The 24913-nt window shown below is 47.7% G+C and overlaps 2 protein-coding genes across 5 annotated transcripts in view; both read right to left on the bottom strand.

The window, feature by feature from the left end:
* SYP (synaptophysin) overlaps positions 1–14270 on the bottom strand; it is a 29604-nt gene extending 15334 nt beyond the window's left edge. The window contains exons 1-2 of the mRNA XM_083482647.1: positions 14196–14270; positions 9553–9618 (exon numbers count right to left, since the gene is read on the bottom strand). Of these exons, the coding sequence (XP_083338773.1) occupies positions 9553–9618; positions 14196–14213 (84 nt within the window). The 5' untranslated portion in view covers positions 14214–14270. The remainder of the gene's footprint in view (positions 1–9552; positions 9619–14195) is intronic.
* A 4587-nt stretch (positions 14271–18857) lies between these two features.
* Positions 18858–24913, bottom strand: part of CACNA1F (calcium voltage-gated channel subunit alpha1 F) — a 57882-nt gene continuing 51826 nt past the window's right edge. For all 4 annotated transcript variants that reach the window (XM_083482410.1, XM_083482411.1, XM_083482413.1 and 1 more), the window contains 6 exons: positions 24582–24805; positions 24326–24466; positions 23530–23693; positions 21318–21430; positions 20848–21153; positions 18858–19584 (listed from right to left, as the gene is read on the bottom strand). In XM_083482410.1, the coding sequence (XP_083338536.1) occupies positions 19273–19584; positions 20848–21153; positions 21318–21430; positions 23530–23693; positions 24326–24466; positions 24582–24805 (1260 nt within the window). In that variant the 3' untranslated portion in view covers positions 18858–19272. The remainder of the gene's footprint in view (positions 19585–20847; positions 21154–21317; positions 21431–23529; positions 23694–24325; positions 24467–24581; positions 24806–24913) is intronic.

Genomic DNA, 24913 nt, shown 5'->3' with positions numbered 1-24913 from the left:
AGCATCACCTGTGTTTCATGTGCACTCATTCACGCTCAGTGTTAGGGGGCTTTTGGTGCACCTGGATATGAAGCCGGCTTCCAGGTTAGATGGAGTGCAGTGGAAGGATTGGCTGAACTGCACAAGCAGCCTGGGCTTGTTTCTTGGGGTGACAACATTTATAAAGGTGCCAGTGAAACAGTGTGCAATCTGAGCATTGCACTCCTGTACTCTTTACAACATGGTGAGGACTGTGCACTACAGCTGATTGGAGTGGCCAAACATCTTGGGCCCATTTACATGATTATGTGCATATTGAGCGTCTCATAAGTTTGCAGGACTGTTGGAAACCTTTGTGCAGTAAGTGTGACGTACATCAATCCTAAATAGTATGACAAGCATTACACTGGAGGACACCCTTATGCAGCCTAGATCTGCTTCTCTGGTAAAAACCACTGGGAAGGTGCTTGAGGCCACTGCAGAAGCTGCGCTTTCTCTTCATGTGCCCCAGAGGAATTGCAAGGGCATTAAAGGTACTGACAAACCCTATCAAACTCTTCATGCAGGTGTGCCTCTCTAGACAACTTACTACACAGCACACAAGAAAAGATGGATTAAGAATTGCCGGTGGGCCTGAAAGATAAAGGGATTTAGGATTTATCTAAAGCCTCTGTGGCAAGAATTGCATGCATCTGCAAAAGAACAAACCAGGGAGAGTGTCTAGGTGGCAGCACTAAGGAGAGCTCCCCATTGCCATTGCTCAAGTCCTTCTGGGTGAAGTGCCAAAGCACTACTTGGCAGGGAAAACATGGGCGGCTGCAGATTTTGCCAGTGAGGGAGGTCTAGAATTGCCCCAGACCCTAATGAGATAGAGGCAGTATTGTGCCACTTTAAATAGCTGTGGCTTCCCCAATAGAATCCTGGGAATTGTAGTTTATGAAGGATGCTGAGCACTGTTAGAATACACCCTTTCCCCACACAGAGCTACAATTTTAGAGCGACTTAACTATCAATTTTTCTTCCCAGTGAACTCTGGGAATTGTAATTCTGTGGGAGGAATAGGCAACTCTTAACAACTCTCAGCAGCCTAAACTACAATTCCCTTGACTCTTTGGGGGAAGCCATTACTGCTTAAAGTGACACGATATTGCCTTAAATGCATAGTGCAGATGGGGCCAAAAGGCCCAAAATAGTGGAGTATCAAAAGCCCAGAAGGTCTCCAAACACTGTTGTGGTTAATGCTCAGATTGCTATACGCTTCTCTTTCTCTTTCTACTGCAGGAATGACAAGAAGTGGTGTTAGCAGAGTTTCCCAACCACCACCACCTTATCCTTCTGCTTTCTACCTAAGTCCAGCATAGTGGTACTTATTTGAAAACAAGCATCAGGAGAAATGCTGACTGTGGCAGGATCCCAAAGGATGCCACACCAGAGTTTGAGGGTTTACTTATACAGGTATATATCATTGCAAAGAAGCTGGTAAAATGTGGGTTGAATGAGGTAACTGTTAGGTGGATTTGTAGCTGGTTGATTGACCAAACCCAAAGAGTATTCCTTAATGGTTCCTTGTCATCTTGGGGGAAAGTGACCAGTGGTTCTGTCCTGGGCCCATTGTTGTTCAATGTTTTTATAAACAACTTTGATGAAGGAATTGAGGGGATGCTCCTCAGATTTGCAGATGACACCAAACATAGCTAATGCCGCAGAAGACAGAATCAGAATTCAAATTGACCTTAAAAGATTGGAGAACTGGGCACAAGCTAACAATATGAATTTCAGCAGGGACAAATGTCAGGTTCTGCACTTAGGCAGGAAGAACCAGATGCAATAATATAAGATAGGGAACACCTGGCTTAGTAGCAGTACATGTAAAAAGGATCTAGGGGTCTTGGTGGACCACAGGCTGAACATGAACCAACAGTGTGACACAGCAGCCAAAAAAGCTAATGATATTCTAGACTTCTGGGTTAGCGCCTCCGGCAATGGCGGATTTCCTCTGATCGGGAGGAATCCGCTCCGTGGAAACTAGGGTCTGGACCGCCACGGCGAGGCGGAGACCCATCAAAAACCACAGGCGGGAGAAGTCTGTGGACGTGGGATTCGGCTGGCACCTTTCGCGCCTCCCCTACTCGCGGGGAAACCCGGTTTGGGGGATCCGGAGTGACGTGGGGTGAAATTCTAGATCGTTTAAGCCTGCAGGAGAGAGAGTGAAGAAAGTTAAATCACCACCGTTTCGAACTTGGGAACGGGCTGCCAGTAAGATTGACGTTTTGGGAAAGTTCATTGACTGTGAATAAAACGTATGTTGACAGATAGTTAAATAAGAGAAATATATTGTTTCCATTGTTTCCTTTTGCACTTAAAAGGAGCAAAAAAAGCAACTGAAAATCGAAACTAATTCTGTCACTGGATCTGCGTTTGATGGATACAAATAGAAATTGTTTCCCTTAGAGGGAGCTTTTGAAACTGTTGCAGGAGTGGAGCTGGGGAATTTTCCAGCTGCAGAGATTAAAGAGCGTGAGAATCAGAGTCTGACCTTGGACAAGAATGTTGACAGAAGAAGCCTTAGTGATTGCATTTTGTAAGACAAGTGCTTTATTGGAACAGCTTCATGAGAAGACGGGTGTGTGGATTAATAAAATTGACAATTTGGGACAAAAAATGACTGAGTTGGGACAAAAAGGCAATATCTATACAGAAATTACTCAGGAATTGACCCAGGAATCTGTTTTGACATGGCAAGCTGTGGAGAAGACGAAGGAGAAAGTTGTTGAACCTCAAGTAATTCAAGTGGAGAGAGCCCCGGCCTCACAGAAGCAATTTGATGATCATAAGCCATTGCCCTTTATGATCAAATCTAGAGAAAGCCAGATTTGGTGGGATGGAGACCTGCTTGGATTGGAGAAGGAAAGTTGGATAGATCCTCCAACGCAGGGATGCTCTGGCCTTTGAGATCTGGATTTGGGTCAGGGGGAGAGTGGCGCTCTGAAATATCTTTTGGACTTTAGTTTTGACTATGGAGAATGGGCTGACCCGTTGAGAAGGAATAAAGACATTGCTAGGTTGGAGTTTCCCCGAGATCTACTCCTCAGTGCCAAAGAAAGGAAATTAAGAATAAGATCAGCAGAAGATAAAGTGCATGTATAAATATGAAGAAGATCTGCAGAAGGGACATGGAAGAGAGTTAAGAGCCTCGGACAGAAGGTCACCAGGTTGATGGACTATATGGTATTGATAGAAAGGACTGACAGAATCCGAGACCAGGGAGAAGAGACGGTGGAAGAAGATTGGAAAAAAAGTTTAAAAAATTTATTTAGAGAAATGTTGCAAAATTAATGAGTGTTAGAAAAAAGTTGGAATGAAAATATATGGCTTTAGTAGAAATGTTATAAGGAGTTAAGTATAAATAAGTTTTATGATTTTAATGGTAAGATAAGGTTAAAACAAATTAAGATAATTAAATGACAGAAAACAGTGAAAGATGGAAAGGATTTGCTGAAATAATTAATAACTAGAACACAAAAAGGGAGGTGTGAGGAGGTCGATGAAACAAGTTAATGAAAGATAAAGATATGGAAATATTGGATGTGCTTTTAACTGTTTTTGCTTTTGTTTTTGTTTTGATGTATTGTGTCTTTTGCTTTTTTATATGTATTGTAATGTATCGATTTGTATTGTTTATTTTTTCTCTTTTTCTCTCTTTTTTGTACTTTTTTCTTTAATTCTTAAACTTTTAATAAATATTATTTTTTTAAAAAAAGCTAATGATATTCTAGGCTGCATCCACAGAACTTTAGTGTCCCAATCAAGGGAATAGTATCATTGTGTTCAGACCATACCTGGAATACTGTGTCCAGTTCTGGCCACCACAATCTAGAAAGGTTGTTGACAAGCTGGAACGATGATTAAGGGTCTAGAAGCCAAGCCTTATGAGGAACGATTGAAGGAGTTGGGTGTGTTTAGCCCGGGAAAGGGGAGACTGAAAGGAGGTATGATTGCCATCTTCAAATATGTCAAGGGCTGTCACATGCAGCAAGCTTGTTTTCTCCTCCTCTGAAGGATAGGACTCGAACCAGTAACTTTAATATCAGGAAGAACTTTCTAACAGTAAGAGCTGTTTGACAGCAGAGCAGGATTCCTCAGGAGACAGTGGACCTTCCTTGGAGGTTTTCAAGCAGAGGTTGGATGGTCATCTGTCAGGGATGCTTTCATCGTGATTCCTGCATTGCAGGGGGTTGGACTAGATGACCCTTGGGATCCCTTCCAAGTCTACAATTCAAGGAAGGCTTAAGCTTCACCCAGAAAGCTGATGTTCTGAATTTGTGGTAGGATTAGAGCTCAGTTTGGTCCACGGTTCCCTGCTTTACAACAGTTCCCCAACTGTTTCCTTTCTCTCTCTCTCTCCTTTGTGTGTGCATTTGGAGGGGCTGGGGCAAAATGTTCAAAATGGGCATGTGGTGTGTTTCGGGTACATTGTGTGAGTTGAAGGTTTAATGATGCCAACAACACTGTGGCTCTTTGGAAGAGGAAGCGGAAACCTGTGGCCCTATACTCTTCTCATCACACAATAGCGCTATGGAAGTCCTTTGTCTCCTGTTGTGCTTGGTGTGTGTTTGGTGGGTGCAAGCACCTTCCATGGCTCATCTTATGTTCTTCTTATAGACAAACTCATGGAAGACAAGGTGATCAAGGGCTACTAGGCACAGCGGCCATCTTCCACTTCCACTGCCAGAGGCTTAAGGCCTCTGAAGGCAGAAGGCTCTTGTGCTCAGGACCTGTTCTGGGGCTCAGCACAGGCATCTGGCTGGCCAGAGACTGGACTAGGTGGGCCATTGGCCTAATCCAGGAGGCTCTTCTGATGTTCCTTGCTTCCTCCTTTGTTCCCTGAAAATTAGGGAAACTGGACTTTTGTACTCTTTTCTGGACTTTTGTACTCTTGATTCTTTGTGCATGCTTGTTTAATTTGAACAACCTCAAGTTATACCTCAAGGACCGCCTCTCTCCATATAAAACCTGAGATCATCCTCTGAAGCCCTTTTTCGTGTGCCTCCTCCACACGAGGTCAGGGAGAGGCCTTTTCTGCAGTGGCTCCCTGTTTGTGGAATGTTCTCCCCAGGGAGGTTTGGCTGGCACTTTCATTATACATATTTAGGCCCCAGGAGAAAATGTTCCTCTTCAACCAGGCTTTTGGCTCAGTGACAGCCAATGTCCTTTTAAATGTGTTATCAGAAGGGGGGATTATTTCTTTCTGTTCTTATTTTTATTATGTCTTTTCTCTTTTTCATATTGTAATTTTGTGTTGTGAACCACCCTGAGATCTACAGGTATAGGGTGGTATACAAATTTAATTAATTAATTAATAATATAACAACCTAAACATTATATCTTGCCTTTATCTGTGAGGGAGAGGCCTGGGGAACTCCCCCCCCCCATGACTGGCCATCTGGCTAAGGCTGGTGAGAGCAGCACTGCAAGGAGACCCAGAGAGGCTACAGGATCCACACGCCTCGACCACGGCCCTTCTTTGTGGCTTATAGCATTATTTTATTATTTTGTGGATTGTTCTGACTAAGCCTTTCAAAGCAATTTCTGTTGTCTCCATTTTCAGTGGCTTACCTATTTAACAAACTGTGACCATGACTCTGTAAACCAAGGTAATGCTTTAGCTTTATCAGATCTGTATCAGATGTGGCTATGAATTGCAGTTGTGTTGAGCTCTAAGATTACTCTAAGCATAGTGGGGGAAATACCTGATATTACTTCTGATTCTGCTCCTTGGGATCTAAAATGGCTGGTTCTTTCACCCAGTTGCAAATCCTGTACTACAGTACGGGTTTGAACCCCTTTTGTTGTAGCTAAGAAGACATTCCAGATAAAATTACATATGTATTTTCACCTTAATGTAATTAGTCTACCACCAGTTCTGTTCTCATGGTTAGGGCTCCTGGATCAGAATTACTGCTAATAGATACTGCTTGGGTCTATTTTAAGGCAGATTAGTTAATCCACAGCATGCTTGAAGCTTGATTCTCTGGTCTCCTCTGCATGGCAAACAAGCTGCTCTGACGAGGCAAAAGAGCTGCTATGTGCAGATTAACACCAGCACAACAAAAGACCCAGGAATCTGGATCAGGGCAGAGGTGGTGTGAGGCCCCAGCAAGTGGAATTGGAATGGCAGAGAGACACAGACAGAATGGACCCTTCACAGGTGCCATCCATCAGGAAATTATCCTGCACAAGACCTATTGCTATGCTCTTGCACAGCTCCCCTTCCTTTCAGGCAGACAAAGTTACTTCCCGGAGGATTGTGTCCTCTGTCAATTAGGGAGGAGCACCTGGATTTCCCATCTCATACAGCAAAACACTCCAGCTCCTCCCAGCTTTTTGAAAGGCTGTTCTTTCAGGCATTTGCTTCTACATTAATGATACTTTGCTGTTGGTTACTGATGATCATTCTGCTTATCAAGCCACCCTTGTCAGGCCACAGTTGGGAAAATGCAGCTTCAAATCCCCCCTCAGCCATGAATCTCACTGGTAGCCTTGGCCAGTCACTCTCCGCTAACTCCCTCACAGAGTTCTTGCGAGGATTAAACTGGGGGGGGGGGGGGTGAGTGTGGAGAACCACATGCAGCGCCTTGAGCTCCTCAGACAAAACGAGGCATATAAATGTACTAAATAAATGCTGAACAGAGGGCAAAATCTACCAGAAATTCGTTTTGTACAAATGAACAGGAACTGCACAAGAGGTACTGCATGCTTCATTGTTCAGTTGTAATTACCATTGTTTGGAAAACAAAAATAAGTAAATGAATAAATCTGTTTTCAGTAATCCTAAGGCGGCATGTTAGCATCATCTCTCTCTCTCTCTCTCTCTCTCTCTCTCTCTCTCTCTCTTTTTCTTTCTCTCTCTCCACATACACAGTGGATAAGAGACTATTTCTTCAAATACTGATATTGTTTAAAATAGTTATTGTGCTTGTTGTCTGCAAATGCTCCAGGACATGTGTGTAAGAATGAATTTTTTTTAAAGCCCTCTCCATCTTTTATCGGGGAAAGGATCAAGTATTTCTCCAGAATCTGGATTTGTTCAAATCCACACAGCCAAGAAGGCAGTCTAGATGTGCCACTGGTTATGAAAAGCTTTAGGAATACTTGGAAGGTGCAGGTGGGCAGCTTCCATAAGAGATGGGAGTCTGCAACCCCTCTCTCCAGGTGAAGACAGAGGCAGTGTGAAAGCAGAGCTCACAACAACCTCTCAAGCTGCAAGGTGAGCCCATCTTTGAGACCCAAATGACAGATGTATAGACTGATGAATCAAATACTGGCTCAGAAGTCAGTGTTGCAGGGATAAGGACCTGTCAAACCTGCTTGTTGCAAATACAGACCTCCAGTTGTTGCTGGACTCCCACTCCCACATCCCAGGGGACATGCTGACTGGGGAGTTCAATGACACCTGGACACCAAAGATTCCCCACCTCCGATATGCATAGATAGTGCTATATAAAGAAATGATCTCATTTGCCCGCTTGAATGCATTGCATTTCAGTAACCGGCCTTGCCTAGGAAAGCTCTTTTTCAAGCATGATTTTAAGGAGCAGCCCCAGATGTTCTTCCCAAATATTAAAGTAGGTTAGGTAAAAGCTGTGTAGCGCTTCCCTTCTTGCATGAAGGAGACATTTTTGTTTCAGAAATTTGGACCGGAGATTGCACTAAACCATGTGCTGGGTTTCCCACAGCCCTGTGATTCCCTTGGCATAGAGCAGGGCAGGATGTGTCCATTGCCCACTCCTGCACATCTCCATTCCCGCAGTCCCCTATATGTTGGGGGCTGAACTCAATGAGTTTCGCTGCATGATCTAGAACCCAGAAAGATCAGGGGTTTAATGAATTGTGCTGGGAGTCTACTTGAGCACAGCAGGCTCTCCATTGCAGACACCCAGTCCCTAACCCGTGGGGGAGGCCACAGGCTCATGTCAGATCTCTGCTTGCACAATGGAGAGGAGAGGACAACTGAATGGGGAGTTCAGGTGACAAGGATGTTCCAAACCAGGTGGAAGTGTGTATTTTATTCTTTTCTTTTTAAAGCACATATATCATTGGGTTCCAACAATCACATTTTAATCTTGAGCGTTTGGACACCTGCAAAATCTGTCTGGGACTCTTGACACATGTGAATATCAGCAGTCAAATTTTGGACATTCATTGCATCATATAGAAGAGAAATTGAAAGCTTTTTTTCAGCTTGGTGGCACATTCCCCCATAGGCAAGCTGGGGCGGGGCAAGGGGGTGCACGTCTGTGGTGAGAGGGGCAATGAATGTGACTCTTTCGTACAGTCCATCACAGTTTTCTTACATCTCTCTATCCAGGCAAGCAAAAGGCATCATTACAGTCCACAGACACATTCCAGGGAGGCACGAGAACTGGAGGAGCAGAGTGGAGGGCCAGTGGAGGGGGTGTCCTCAGGGGCAGCAGCCTTGGGAAAGTCCTAGGGCCCAGACTGACATGCCTGGCCACTAGGCCTGAGGTACTCCCCCCCCCCCCCGCCCAGTATGGAATGTCCTGCTTAATGGCAATGTAGAAGCTTTATTATAGAAGCTGGCTGCTGCAGAGGAAGTGGCAGAACATCATTTTATCTTGTGGCTGGTTCCAACATTAATTCTACTTGAGATCAAAAGGCCAAGGAACAAGGTAAATGTTTCCCCCCTCAAGTCTTACAATCTGTTCTCCATCATGTGAAATGAGCTGCTTGGACTTCCATTCCTCCCCCAGCGCAGTGTTGTTCTTTGACACTTTCCTATCTGAGCCTGAGGTGTGAGCCTCTTGTGACACCACTTTAACAGATGCACCCTGTCTTTACATCAAAACCACCATCATTTCCAGGATGCAGCCCTTTGCTTTTTCCATGCCTCCTGCCAGATTGCCACAGTGACTGTGGCATGTGGGAATGCCAGCTGAGCAGGTAAATAAGAGCCTGGCCTGCTCCTGTGCCGTTAAGGACAGCTGGACCTGTAGCAGCCTGCCAGCAAAGTAGTTTACCTCTGAAATGTGGAGAGGAAGCCTACTGCTATCTATCCTTCTGTTCCCACGTGACGTTAAGGTGCCACAAGTTCCTTCTGTTGCTCTTACTGCTGGGACAGAGCGGGGGGGGGGGTAAGCAAGATGGGTTCTTGTTCCATACTTCAAAGCACTCTGCATTAAGCAGCTCAATCCTGCTGGGACAACCAACCTAAAGACTGACAGATAGTAAAAAGTGGGAGAATTTGCTGTTATGGATATTAAATTTTCATACCTTTATTTTTAGATATTATGACTGATGTGGAAATTGTGCAATTTGGTTATGCACTTTTGGTTGTGTTTCATTTATTGTTTATAGCTCCTTTTGTTGTGTTTGTAATTATGAAAATCTTTTCATGATGTAAGCAACCTTGAGCATTGTTTTAACTACGGAAAGGTGGCATACAAATAAAATTATGATAATGATGATGAATCCAGCAAAGAATGGGAGGAACAGAATGGACAGCCTCTTTCCCAGCCCACACAGAAGGTGACTAAGTAGAGGACTTGGACTCACCCATTCTAGCAACTTCACAAAGCCTAGAGGCTCCTTGAAGATCCGGAACTGCCCGACGGCCACCAGCTGCGAAGAGAGAAAGGACAAGTTTGGTTTAGAAGCTGCTGCCTTGTAGGAACTGCCTAGGGACCTAGGAAGCTGCCTTCTGTGGTGTTCCACCTATGTCATCACTGTCTACTCTGAGCACCAGAATTTCTGGCAGAGGATTCCCAGCCTCATCTGGAAATGCTGGGGCCTGGATGCAAATGCTCTCCTACTGAGCTGTATAGGATGCTGCTGCCTTATAGTGATCAGGGCAAGTCCCGTCTACTTCAGTGAGCCCTCCAGGGTCACAGGCTACCTGGCTATGCTGGGAGAATCCCAAAAAGGATCTGAGTGCAACTGTGGAGGCAATTCAAAGCGTCTGGAGCACACCAGGCTGGTGAAGACTGATCTATCACAAACGTTCTCCAAACAATAATTAACTTGGTTACATTTTTCACAGAAGCGGCATACAAAAAGGAATTTGTTCCTGGAACCCCACCGGCAATTGGGCACAGAACGGCAGGAATTCAGCTAAATTGGAATCATGCCTGAATCATGGCACTACCCATATCCCAGAAGTCCTGGCCTTCACTGCATAATCAGCAGCATCAAGGAAGGGGAGGTGATAAAAACAAAATAGCCCTGAGTCTGCTTTGAGCCCAAAATACCAAGCCACCAAAGAGGCTGCCTCTTAACTGCACTGGCTTTCCAACTAACCTCCACCAGTAAGGTAAAGGTAAAGAGACCCCTGACCATTAGGTCCAGTCGTGACCGACTCTGGGGTTGCGGCGCTGGGGGCAAATGGTTTTATCCCACCTTGGCACAGTTTGAACTGAAGCATTTAACCTTTCCCAAATCACAGAGATGCAGCACATTTACCAGCTCTCAGATGAAGCTCCCTTTCATGTCTCTGTGTGAGTCTCTGCTCTGGCCTGTCTCCTTTTAATCAGTGACTCATGAGGAGAGATAAGAAGGTGAGCTCCTCTTATGTGCTCTAAAACCAAACCTTTGCACCTTATGTTTATTTATTTTGACAATTTCTATATCACTTAATTAGAGTTGCCTCTAAGCAGTGTACAGGATATGGAATACAATGGAACAAAAAATGTGCTATGACTATAAAATCAAGAATCCAATTAAAAAGCCTGTGGAATACAGAAGTCTTGAATATTCAGTCATTCTTACCACCAATATCTAACACAGCCCTTCTCTAATGTATCACATCTTAACCATATCACACATAACCTCTTTTGGACTCAAAGACAACAATATTTTCTTACCAAAATAACTTTGGTTGCTAACCTGTTAGCCTTTTATTTGCCTGACCAGTGAAGCTGAGTTTTGTCAGGTAACCACCAGTGCTGGTGTTTAAAAAGCCAGTAATATCCGAGCTCAATCTCTGGATTGATTGGCTTCGATTCTATCTGTCAGATTCCACCCAATGATCCACCAGCTTCCTCCTGGGTTAGGTAAAAAGGTTAAAGGTAAAGGATCCTTGGATGGTTAAGTCCAGTCAAATTTGACTATGGGGTGCGGTGCTCATCTCACTTTCAGGCTGAGGGAGCCTGCGCTTGTCCACAGACAGCTTTCCGGGTCATGTGGCCAGCATGACTAAACAGCTACTGGTGCAACGGAACACTGTGACAAATGCCAGAGCACAAGGAAACGCCGTTTTCTTTCCCACCGCATCTACTTGCACTGGTATGCTTCAGGGATAGCCCCTGACTTGGCCATATTTTCTTCTGGCTATCTCCTGAACTTTGTCCACACATGCCCTCAAGGAACAAGTAATTTGATTCTAATACCACCGTAATTGAGGCAACCACATACCAAGCACTATGCCACCATAGCCAAAGCAGTTGGAGGGCACCAGGTTGGGGAAGGCTGCCACAGAGAACTATTTCCTCTCAAAGACCACAAAAAGCAAGGCAAGACGCATCCTCTGCCCTGACGTTTCTCTTGGTGCAATTATTCCTGCAGGACACCCATGAAAAAAACCAACTTGTAAGAGAGATCAGTCTCTCCTCCCTTGCACAACACAAAACACTCTGCCCTTCTGAAGGAAGCAATTCACCATCTACTGAAATAATACTTGGCATTTCCATGTGTTCATGCATTTTATAAAAGTAATGCTTACAACAACTAAGTAAGGTAGGCCCGTGTTACTGTCCCCATATCACAGATCAGAGCTGAAGGGACAGTGATTTAATTAAGCCACCTCGAGAGTTTATCTGTTCTGGGATAGGCTGAAACAATATCCATCCAAAACAGCCATTCTCCATAACGTTCTATGATCTGCACACTCCAGTTGGGGGGAGGTGAAAGTAAAATGAACTACAACAGTAGCACCACCCACATAAACCACAAACCCCTTCTCAGCCTCTACCCACAAAAACATCACCACTAACTTCAAAGTCTGTGCATCCCATAGCCCCACCACGCATCATCTCTCATGCTTATATACTGGTTCACAGTTGGCGAGCTCCATTCTAGTTATGACACACATATCCCTGATTTGCACACTCAGAGGCAATGCGACAACACTGCCTACGCACATCGCCCAAGACCCAAACTGTCCTCCAACCACTGGTCTATATTTTCTCCTTGCAAAACAGAGCAAAAAACTCTCTTGCCCATGAGCAACTAACACCCAGCTCATGACCCAGCACAAGGCTGCCCTGCACAAAATCACCCCTAACCCTACAAAGACATTCAAAACAACCCACCCTGGGCTCCATCCCCAGTAACCTCAATTAGCACCCCTGCTTTACATCTGTCACGCTCCACTGAGAAAGTGGATCTAGTCAGAAGCCCAGCTAACAGTTCCCCATCCCAAGACGTTAACATAGTGGAGTCAGATGCTCCTGGACACCCATTCAAGGGCTGCACACTTTTGCCTCTCTAGCTGGGCCAGCCTGGCAAGCAAACACACATCAAGCAGTTCCAGATCTGAAATCACAACACCTTAAAGCACACAAACATTAACACATGTTTAAAAGACAAAACAAGCCCAACAGTACCAAATTTAGCTACATTCTATCTACCAGATGCTGCCCAAACCCCAAAACAGCTATGATTCACTGACCAAACACCTTTTGAGGTTTATGGAGATGTGTTCTCTTTTTCCTCTGCTATGTGAAATTTCTAAGTGAGAAAAGCGAGAGTGGGACTGTGATCCTAAGCACCCATACATGGGAGTAAACCCTCCAAAATGCAGTGGAACTTACTTCTGGGTAAATGTGCACAAGACTGAGCTGTGAGAGTCTTAATGCAAAGAAACTGCCCACACCCTCTTCAGGATCGCAGCCTCTCCCAACACAACACAAACTGACATCTCAACTCCCCATTTCTGGACTCTCTCCTTACCAAGCAGTTCTGCAAATGGCCACCACCAGACACCCCCCACCCCTCTGACTCCTTGACTAGTAGCCCCACTGTAAAGCCAAAAGTCAAACCTAATTTCTGGGTGCCCCGTCCAGAAGTTCCCTCCCCAAGCATGAATGCCACCTTCCTGGGCTCAACTTATACATCACTGCACCTCCTCCCCCAGGCCAGCTGCCCAAGCGAGTGAGCAGCAACCCCCGCAGCTCCGAAAGCGACACCCCCATCCTATGCAAAATCCCTCCCCCCCCCATGCATCTGACTGCAGTTGCTCTGGGGAAGAGTCGTGAGAAGACGCCCCTCCGCGGCATCTCCTCCTTGCCAGCCCCCTCGGGCTCGCAGCATGGGGCGGCCGGATTGCACCCTCCAACCTTCTTTATTGCCCGACAGCCGCCTCCCACAGATCCTGGAAAAATAAGAGAAGAGAGCCCCCCCCCGCCAGGATCCCTCGCTCCCCCCCCCCGCTGCGCCTTGAGGTTCTTCTGCAGCCATATTGATGCTTCTCGAACACCATCTGCTGCTGCAGCAGCCGGAGTGGGGGCCCTTCTGCCCGACGCCTCCCCGCCGAGAAAGGCCGCCCCCCACCCCTAACCTGCACTCCCCCCCTTCTGTTGCAAAACAACTCCACGTGCCCCCCAGCCCTTGCCCACCCCAACCTGCCTTCCTGCCCCCCCCCGCAGGGTACACTTGCTGCGGCCCGCATAGCCCTCCCCCCCCCCGCTTTCTGCCGGCGGCGGGTCTTGCGTGCGGGGGCAGCGATCGACCTTCCCCCCGCCCCTGTTTACTGCAACGGAGAGCATCCCGCCCTCCCCCCGCGCCCTCCCCCCGGGCGTAGCTCTACTGCATCGCCCAGCCATTTTCCTGCCCCCCCCCGCCCGCTTTCCGATCTGCTGCAATGACCGACGGCAGCATCTTGTCGCCGCGCCGACGTTACTGCAGCCCCCTCTCCGAAGCCATTGCGGAGGAAGAAGGGGGGGGGGCTCCGGCTATTTCGAGGGCATTTTCATCCCAGCAGCCCCCGCCCGCCGCCCTCACTGCAGCAATTGCTCCGCAGCCCCCCCCCCCGCCCCGAGCTCCGCGCATCTGCTGCAAATCGCGGGGGGGGGGCTGGCTTAACCCCCCCGCCCCCCGTCAAGGGGCTCCTGCCCGCAGCGCCGCGCCGGCCCCCGAGCAGCCCGGCCGGGGGGGTCCGGGGGGGCGCCGGGGAGCTGCTCGCCGGGTCTGACTTGGAGGCTCACCTGGTTGACGACTTCCATCTTTGCGGGGAAGGCGAGCGCGACGCGGCTGAGCGGCGGGGAGGATGGCTGGGGCGGGGGGGGGGCAGCTGGGAGGGCGGGGCGAGGGGCGGGGGGGCTGGAAGAGGCTGACGTCACAGGGCGGGCGGGCGAAGCTGGGCGGGAGCCATGTCCTTCGTGGGCAAAGGGAGAAGAGGGCCGTGGGAAATGGAGGCTGGCGGGTTGGGGGGGGGTCTGTCTGTCTGTCTGTCTGTCTGGGCCCGTGTCCCTCGTGGTGCTGGATGCATATCCCTCAATATGTAGAAGGCAGCGGCGAGCAAGAAGCAGGTCTGCGCCCCGAGACCCTTCCAGTCCCAGGGGCGGCAATGGAGGGAGCTGCGAGGGAAGGTCAACGGGGAAAGGGGATCTGTTCGGTTCAGTTTCTCTGCAAAATGGACTGGCGGCTTATTAAAATTATAAAAAGACATTGTATTTGTTTTCTAGGTCTTTTTGCTAGCTTGGAGGAATTTTGCAGGGTGTATGGAAATGCTGTGCATTCATTCTGTCTATTGCAGCAACAGTGCTGTGTAGGAAATTACAGGGCGACAGCGACTGTTAGGCATCGGTTGCCTGTTTCCCAGCTATATGTGACCTGCCCAGGATGGCACTGGGGTTACACAGGCCCCTGGGTGCCATTTTGCTTCACTGATGTGAGCTGCACAATGGTCCGTGATTTGCTAGACTAAAATATGGCAAGCCTAGAAGCTGCTTCACTTGTCATTTCCAGTCCTGGTCCCAAGGTGGGAGCTGATACTCACTCTGAGGCTGCAATCCTAACTCCACTTACCTGGGAGTTACCCCCATTGTACAAAAGAGGAGAGAAGTGAAGAGACATGGTCAGACTTGCAGTTTGGCTGACCTTTTTGTTTGGTCAAGGGACATACCTGTTCCCTTGCAGGGAATCTGGCAGCAGCCACATGCTGCCTCCAGGCGATGAGGAAGCCAGCGATGGGTGGAACAGGATCATCACATTTGAGACCCTTTCTGCCACCCGCTTCTCCCCCCCCCCATGGCCAGAGGGCTGACATGGTTGCTTGTCAAAATAAAAAAAAATACAGATACACAAAAATTCAGATACACAGAAGCTCATACCAGAAGCATGCACACGAAAGCTCATACCAAGAACTAACTTAGTTGGTCTTTAAGGTGCTACTGGAAGAAAAGAAAAAAAAAATTATTTTGACTATGGCAGACCAACACGGCTACCTATCTACTAATGGTTGCTTGTGTCTGCATGGGCATAGCCACGATTTCTGTTGGGGGAGGGACCTTAGCTTTCCCCAACACCCTCCAGAGGTTGTTGGACTACAACTCCCATAAGCCCCTGATAACATGCTGTCTGGGGCTGATGGGAGTTGTAGACCAAAGCACCTGGAAGACACCAGGTGGAGGAGGCTGCTCTAGCTGCCTAGAGGGAGCTGCAGTTCTACTTACGGTTCAGCCAGGTTTTGGTGGTTGCTGAAGCAACTTTCACATCTTTCTTGTCTGACTTCCCCGGCAGATTCCATTTGGAGCTGTCCAGGGTGCTGCCCGCTTTGCTTGTTAGCTTAGCTGGACCTTGCCCTCTACTTTGCCTGACTTTGCTAACCTGAACTTGCTCTCTGCTTTGCTTGACTGACATTGACTGAACTGGTTCTGGCCTCTTGTTTCACCTGATCCTGCTCTTTGGAATCTGACCTCAGCTCTTTTGACCTTGCCCTGCTAGAACCTGACCTCTACTTGACCAGACATTGTTATGAGATCCTGAACAGGCACCAGCCATGTGACCTTGTTTCTCTGGAGTATGTGCCTAGCACACCCACCCACCACTTAGGATACAAACCTGACCCCTGCCTGGGACGGAACATTAGATTTTGAGAGCTGAAGCAACCAATGGAGTGGAGAATTGGCTCTCTAAATTCTGGGATCTTTTGATCCATGAAGAAGCTCTTATTGCCAAGGAAATGTTGCATCAGGACCAGCTGGAGAACGTCATCTCAACATGGCTGCATTATCTCTTTTTGTGAAGGTAACCCAGAGGAGAACTGTGGGGTTGGAAGAGTACTCAGAAGTCAATAATCCAGACACCTTGCTAACGCAGTAAATCCACCGCTAGAGCATCCTTGATCTGCAGCCCTCCAAACCAGGAGTCTGTTGCATTGTTGAACAGCTTGTACTGTCAGGCAAAGTTCCCTTTCTTGCCATTTGAAGTTGTTGGTGTGGGTCTTACATGCTGGAGCAAAAGAGAACAATTTGCTCCACCATCTATGTGGCAGCCCATAAGCCAGTACTACTCTTCAGTCTGCATTTATGAATATACTTGGCTGTAACTTTATGAGGAGTGATAACAACAGCAGAAAAAGAGACAAACTTATAAAGAGGAGAAACAGGATTTTATGTCTTCATTATTTGTTCACTTTGAGGTCCAGTGCTGAGGGCCTTTTGGCGGTTCCCTTGCTGCGAGAAGTGAGGTTACAGGGAACCAGGTAGAGGGCCTTCTCAGTAGTGGCACCTGCCCTGTGGAACGCCCTCCCATCAGATGTCAAGGAAATAAATGGCTATCTGACTTTTAGAAGACATTTGAAGGGACCTCTGTTTAGGGAAGTTTTTAATGACTGATGTTTTAATATATTTTTAATATTTTGTTGGAGTGGCTGGGAAACCCAACCAGATGGGAGGGGTATAAATAATAAATTATTATTTATTATTATTTCATATTTGTTTGCTTCCATTAGTTAACTTCATGGGGGGGAAGTCTATTTATTCTACACTAGCCTTTTCCAGAGGGACACGGTTGGCACTGTGGTCTAAACCACTGATCCTAGGGCTTGCTGATCGGAAGGTCGGTGGTTTGAATCCCCGTGACAGGGTGAGCTCCCGTTGCTCGATCCCAGCTCCTGCCAACCTAGTAGTTTGAAAGCACATCAAAGTGCAAGTAGATAAATAGGTACCGCTCCGGAGGGAAGGTAAACGGTGTTTGATTTTGCCAGAAGCGGCTTAGTCATGCTGGCCACATGACCCGGAAAAACTGTCTGCGGACAAACGCCGGCTCCCTCGGCCAGTAAAGTGAGATGAGCACCGCAATCCCAGAGTCGTTCGCAACCGGACTGAACTGTCAGGGGTCCTTTACCTTCAGCCTTTGCCAACCTGGCACCCTCCAGATGTTTTGGACTAGAACTATCAGCTGCACAACTTGAGCAGGGGGATGTGGTTGCTCCAATCTGTTAGCATGGAGATGTGCCGGGGAGCAGGGAGAAATCGTGCATATTAGGCAGAGCTCCTTTGGAGGAAGGGTAGGATAAAAAGAATAAATAATAGGAAAACTGATGAATAAAGTGGCACAGCAAACCACTTCTGCCAGTCACTGTACAATACAATACCTTCCATATTTCTGGTGACATCAGTTTTCGGGGTTTTGTTCAACTATACCTAAAGGGAAGGCCAAAGCATCCTCTTTCTGCGTATCAGAAAGAACTTCAAAGGGAAACGGGACTTAGCAGGTAGCCTTTCCTTTCAGAGGCGCCTGTACTATTACACAGATGCCCAATTTAGTCCATTGTGGAGCAATTAGTGCAGAGACAAAGGTGTCTTTGATGCCTCAGACATTTCTAGGAAGAGTTACGCAAGTTTAATAAAACCCAGCGGGGTCCTATAGAGGCAGCAGCCAAGGCTGGCTGTATACGAATATATGTGTTCAAAGTAATTCTTTGACTCTGAGAGTTTTGATGTCAGCAATCTCAGATTTCCAGGCAGTCTTACATTGAGAAAAGTGGTCCTGCTTTGCATCTTCTGCCTTCTTGGTGGGATCTTATGAGTAAATGTGGACTTACAAAAGTCGCAGTGTAACTTACAAACCCACCTTTGTTATTATAGCTAGTCTAATTAAGAAATTGGCATGAAACCCAAACTGGCTGCACTGCATATGGAGCTGATGGGAGGATTGTTCCCTAGCAAAGCAGTTTAGCAAAAAAACCAAACCAAAACAAAACCCCACAGCTAAGGGGAATTGTGTAATTTCCTTGTGGGGATTGGTGGTGGTGGTCAGTCCACTGAACATCTGTCTGTATTGGTAGGTGACTCATGGGAGGCATTCTGTCCAACCTTTAGCCATATAACTGAAAACCACTAATGTGTCCTGTTCGATTATCCATTCAGGTGGGTGGTGGACCCTCCCTGCTCTCCATGTACATGAGTACAAAACAAGGGCCCCATAAAGTATACTGGATTAAATTTTGATCGCATTTATGAAACACCTTATTCTACAAAGAGTTGGTGGAGGTTAAAGAAAAGGAAAAGTGGGAAACTCAGGGAGAACACCTTATTTTTTCAATTGGACCCCCATCTGTCCAGTATTAGAAGCTGCAACTATGATTTATTATGTACATAGCTGGTAGGAACATGACTGGCAACCCCCATCAGTGCCTGGACTTCTGTGGAAAGACACAATGGGATGAAATGACAGCAGCCCCTGGTCACAAGGCCAGCCCCCATATTGGATGCGATATTATGGCTGAATAATATGGGTATGAATAGGGGAGCAATCCTAAACATGTTGTGATGCCTCTCTTAATCTTCTTCTTTTTGGGTTGATGTGCATCACACAGTCTTATAAGAATAAAATAATATATATATAAAGAGGCAGCAGCATCTTTCAAAGCATCTTTTTATTGCTTCTGATAGAAAAAGACATTGTCTAATCACCTTGGAACCCCGCCCCCCAACCTCTTCAAAATCCACAATCCTTGCTCAGAGGAAGAAATCCAGAGGTCCCTTTCTCTTTCTGGACCACTGGGAAGGAGTCAAAAGCCTGGAGAAGGGGCAGCAAGGAGCAGACTGCCTAAACCAGGAAAGTAGTAGGACAATGTTTCTAGCGGCTGTTTTTGTATCAGCCAATGGGAGGGCAGCATTTTGTCTCCCATCCTTTGGCCTCTCTTTTCCGCAGTCACTCCCACCATAGCACAGCTTTGGGCAAGCCTATGCCTTTGGACTACAACGGTTGCAGAGTCTAGGTATCTCGCTGCAGCAGTTCTACTCCTGTGCCCCGCCAGGGGGCACTTCCTGGTCAATAAGAAGTGACGCAGGCCATCTCGTCACCCAAGTCCTCTTCCTCACGGGAACGGAAGGGCTCCTCATCGCTGTAAACGGGACCTAGGCTCCCAGCCCCACTGTGCTCCCCGTCGCTGCTGTACAAGGCGTGACCACCACCACCTCGGCCGCTGCTTTCGCTGCCAGGGACCTTGCGACTCAGCAGGTCTGTGGCAGCACTCTCCATCTCATCAATGGTCATGTGGCAGGCATCAGCAATCTCCCGCTTGGTGAAGGCCACAAACTTTGGGTCCTGTGCATAAAGGCCTAGACCCTCAGAGATGAGCACCTGGAAGAAGAAAGATGAAAGGGTTCTGCTAGTCAAAGTTATGCAGTACACAACCAACCAAGTCAGTAGCTCAGTTTGGACATCACACCAAATCATGGTTAAGTAAGCTTATCTATGTTGTCTAAATTGGTAAACTAGTTTCAGTCAGCTGGCAAACTGGAAATAGAAATCATGGTTTGACGTGACCTTGAAAACCATGGTTTGTGCTCACTGTGGCTTAGGATGATTCCTGAACTGACAAACCATAGTTATGGTTATCACTCTGCCTCAAGAAGCTGCTGCACAACAGAGGTGGGAGCACACTTATGAAACCAAATAAGCAACCATGGCCAGCCTGTTGTGTATTTGGAAGTTCAAACCATGGTTTGGATTGTAAACTATGGATAACACAATTCATGGATTGGCATGCTGTCTTAATAGAGCCAGTGGATTCCATAGGTGAAACTGTTGCTCATTTCCCATCCTCCAACATTTAATACCACAAGCCAAACACTAGAATGGATATCAAATCCAGTAATTTGAGAATCACATATTTCTGCTAAAAGCAAATGCCTGATTTTAGCCTGTACAGTGTTGGGGATGCGCTAAAAAAACTTGTAAAGCTGTGCCCAGTACAGCCTTAGAAGGCAGCCAGGAGTGAGGCTCTGGCTCTTTCTCATTCTGCCATTGCTAGCAGAACCAGAACGAACTCTGCATAATAAGGATGACACCAGCTGATGTGCACTTTTGGTTTTAGGCTGCAAAATCTGGCTTTATTTGGCATGTAATTTGAAATAATTTTCAGTGCAGCACACGTACAACCCTCCTAGCGATAAAATCTCTTCTGCCCTAAGCAGCATACCAGAGGACTAAACCAGAGGAGCTTTCCATACTGGGGCTGGTGATATCCTTAAGTAAGAAAGGTTCACTAGCTGGAGGGAAGGCACAACTTGCCACCCACCACATTGTATTTATGTGTGGTTGTAGGCACACTTGCATGAGGCTGAGTAACCAAGGGAAAACAAAAGGATTTAAATACATACCAGTGTTTCACAAACTTGGGTCCCCAACTCCCATCACCCTGAGCTAGTAGGATCAGTGGTCAGGAATGATGGGAGTTGTAGTCCAACAACAGCTGGGGGTCCAAGTTTGAGAAACACTGATTCACCCACCCCCACCCCAATCAGGGTGACAAAAACTATTCTTGCAGGAGGGATGAGGGGGAGTGGAAGGTGGTCCCAAAGAGCTGCATCCCAGAGACAGAGAAGTCTGCCTTGCACTCACCGCCTCCACCAGGCTGTCGGCACTGCCAGGCTTGTCGCTGTAGCTGTGCTTGAGTGGGCCGGGCACACGCAGCTGGCCATAAGAGCGGTAGGGCAGCTCAGGCTCATTCATGTACCAGCGCGCTCGCGACATGGGCGGAAGGCTGTTGCTGTTCTTCTCCCAGCTGTGCCCTGGCAACCCATCCTCCTCCACCAGGATTAGTGGGGCATAGAGCAACCGGCCCCGCTTAGGTGGTGTGGCCCACGACTGTGAGGATGCTGTTGAGGAGTGGCTGCCACTGTGCCACGAGTCATAGCTGCCATAGCCCTGGTGCAGAGGAGAGAGCTGGTGAGATGGCCAGTGGATGGGATGGCCTCAGCAGTAGAACAGAAGTATGGTACATACTAAGTCAGTCTCTCTCTCTCTCTCTCTCTCTCTCACACACACACACACACACACACAGACACACACACACCCTGTGCAAGAATTACCTGTGCACGTGCTCGGCAGGGTGGCGCATTCTGGTGGTAGGTGCCTGGGATGGGGATGTCATCACAGCTGCCTTGACGCTGCAGGCACTGGATGCTGAAGGCTGGTTTGCGGCCTACCAAAAGCAGGGAGGTGGGGAAAGGAAGGCCAGAGAAGGTATGAGAGGCCACAAGTGTGGGGTGGCTGCCCTCTGCCACACCAGCGCATTTGGCTGAACCCACTGACCACCAAACTGTTTGTTCATTTGATATATTACACACCAGTGTTTTCAGAGGGGCTCACAATGTTTTTAAAAAGGTTTTTTAAAAAACAAACACACACCAAGAAACATAAACTCTCACGCCACAATAACATAGAGAAGAAAGGACAGCAAAGCAAACAAAAGACAAAAAAACAAAAACATACAGCAGAGACAATAACTCTATAGTGGTTTAAAAGGCCTGTTGTTCGTTTGTATATCTGGGGGGAAATGTCTTGTTGTTGGAGGGAGGTAGTGTGAGTTGTGGGGGGGGGGCGGAGGTGAGTAGGCCGTATTGCTGAGTCTCTTCCAATTCCTGGATCCAGCAAGGAATAGCAAGGCCAGGTTCTTTGTAATGGCCACCTAAGTATGGGTCATTAGTATAAGTGAGGAAGCTGCTCTGTCCCTGCTCCCTCACCTGTCTGGGAGTGGTAGTGAGAAGGGAAAAGAGTTGTGAGATCTGGCTAGAAGAAGCCAGAAGGCCAGAGAGGGACAGATACACACACACACACACACACACATATATATATATATATATATACACACACACACACACAGTGGTGCCTCGCAAGACGAAATTAATCCGTTCCGCGAGTCTCTTCGTCTAGCAGGTTTTTCGTCTTGCGAAGCAACCCTATTAGCGGCTTAGCGGATTAGCGCTATTAGCGGTTTAGCGGCTATTAAAGGCTTAGCGGCTATTAAAGGCTTAGCGGCTTAGCGGCTTAGAAAAAAGGGGGGAAGCGGGGAAAAATCAGGACACTCGCAAGACGTTTTCATCTTGCAAAGCAAACCCATAGGGAAAATCGTCTTGCGAAGCAGCTCAAAAACGGAAAACCCTTTCGTCTAGTGGGTTTTCCGTTTTGCGAGGCATTCGTCTTGCGGGGCACCACTGTATATATATATGTGTGTGTGTGTGTGTGTCTGCTGCCCCTCATTCCAAATAAATTGAACCCTGGGTAAGTGTTGAGAACCCCTGGAATCTCACATTGCTTGGCGATTGGAGTGTCATGCAATACCGTCTCTCTCTACATATATACAGTGATACCTTGGAAGTCAAACGGAACCCATTCCAGAAGTCCGTTTGACCTCCAAAGCATTCAGAACCAAGGCGCGGCTTCCAAGGCAGGAAGCTCCTGCAGCCAATCGGAAGCTGCGGAAGCCCCATCAGACATTCAGCTTCCAAAGAACATTCGCAAACTGCAGTTGGCAGCGTTTGGGAGCCAAAATGGACGAGAACCAAGGCGAACCCTGAGGAACCATTAGTGAGCACTGGTCAGTCAACCAGCTACAAATTCAGCTAACAGTTACCTTGTGCAGCCCCCATTTTACCAGCTTCCTTGCAATAATATAATGGGGAACTTTTTCAAAAGCCTTACTGATCCATATTCTCTATGTCCACAGCATTCCCCCGATCCATCAAGCATGTAACTCTATCAGTGTTTAAATGCTCCTCTCATGAAGAAAACTCCCTGTGCATAAAATAGCTGCATTCTGACAGAAGACTTCTCCCTGCTAGCTTTCTATCTACAAGAAGCTACCCACCCACTCCCAGGGGAACTTTGAACCAAAGTTTGAACTAAAGTCTGAAGAAGTACTGTCTATGAAAAGCTTTTCTGCTTGACTCTGCAGCATATACGGTGGTACCTTGGGTTAAGTACTTAATTCGTTCCAGAGGTCTCTTCTTAACCTGAAACTGTTCTTAACCTGAAGCACCACTTTAGCTAATGGGGCCTCCGGCTGCTGCCGCGCCACTGGAGCACGATTTCTGTTCTCATCCTGAAGCAAAGTTCTTACCCTGAGGTACTATTTCTGGGTTGGTGGAGTCTGTAACCTGAAGCGTATGTAACCCAAGGTACCACTGTATTTAAAAAGGGGGTGTATTTGTGACCCAGGGGAGCCATGAAATCCAGCCCTCCTCCATTTGCGCACTCCCAGAGTCACTTGCCCAGGTAACCCAAGTTCCCTGTCATCCTGACCTGTGGGTGTGGGAGGCAGGAGGCGCCTGCGCTTGGGTTGCCTGCCATCCAGCATGCCATTAACCATCCCATTGTTGATGCGCCGGGAGGGGAGGGGCAAAGAGCCGCCATAGCTGTTGTCCCAACGACGACGATGGGGCTGAGGAGTGTGAAGACAGGGCTGCCTGCATAGGGAAGAAAGCACACAAGTCAGTGAACGACAAAACAGCCTTCGTTCCTAATGGCCCTGGAACCCTCGTTCTTTGCAGCCTCAGCGTTGAGTGAGCATACCGGCCCCAAGGAAGCAAAGGCCTGGAAGGGATTTGAAAAGGCCATCAAATCCAACCCCCTGCCAGTTCAGGAAATCCACTATGACAGGTGGTTAACAAAACCTCAAATGAAGAGTCCACCACTACCATCCGAGGCAGTCTGTTCCACTCTCAGTTTGCATTCCTGGTGTTGGGATTTGCCACAATCACTTACTGTCCATGTACTGTGGCCCTTCAACCATGAGGGCATATATCATAAAGACACCAATGTCTATGCTGTCCCTCAGGGGCGACACTGGGTCCGGATGCCCCTTTCACGTAGTTATGTTCCGCGGATGGAGGAAATTATGTGATTCTTTACTATTTGACTTCTGCACGAAGGAGCAGGAGTGCAGCAGAAGGTGCCACATTATTCCTCCACTGAGATGTTAACTGGAACAATGTGGAACTGGACTACAGGGAAGCAGTCATTTTGTTATGGCAACTTGCAAATAAGGCCAGGGCCGTGTCCAAAGTTGCTCTGTTCTGTCTCAGGACCTGACTCTTACCTGTCACGGGAGGCCAGGCTCTCAGAGTCCTCTTCCCGGCTATAGTATCCCTGCTCCACTGAGGTGTCCTCCCTGTAGTCTTCGGTGTGTGTGGCTTCTTCATGCACTGTAGGCGGGATGCCGCTGCTATCAGAGCTCCGCCTGAAGAGGTACAGAGGGCTGTAAGGAACTCTGGAATCCTGGCTCCTGCCTCCCCACTCAGCCACGCCACACTCTTCCTTCCCCCGCCAGCCCAGGACCTCATCCTGACCAGCACCTGCTCATCCTGCGCCGGGTGGGGATGTTGGGCAGTTCAGCAGGTTCCTCATTGCCCCCAACGTTCTCCTCATAGTGGGTTGGTCCATTAGTCATGTGGGAGAGGCTGACGCTTGAGGGGTGCCGGGAGCCCACAAGGCCATTCATCAGAGTCTTGTTCTCCCCGTCTGGCGAAGCAGCTGTGACGTGGTGGTCAGGCGCACTGCCATACAGCGCCTCAGAGCTCTGTGGGAAGAGAGAAGCCTGGGCATGTCATAAAAACCAACAGTGCTTCTGAACAGTCCATTGCTGCCCTCAGATCACTTCACACCTTACAGGAGCACTGAAGGTCTG

The sequence above is a fragment of the Podarcis liolepis genome (genome assembly GCF_965112155.1).
Source record: "Podarcis liolepis genome assembly, chromosome: 17".
NCBI lineage: Eukaryota > Metazoa > Chordata > Lepidosauria > Squamata > Lacertidae > Podarcis > Podarcis liolepis.
This window is presented reverse-complemented; position numbering and strand designations above follow the sequence as displayed.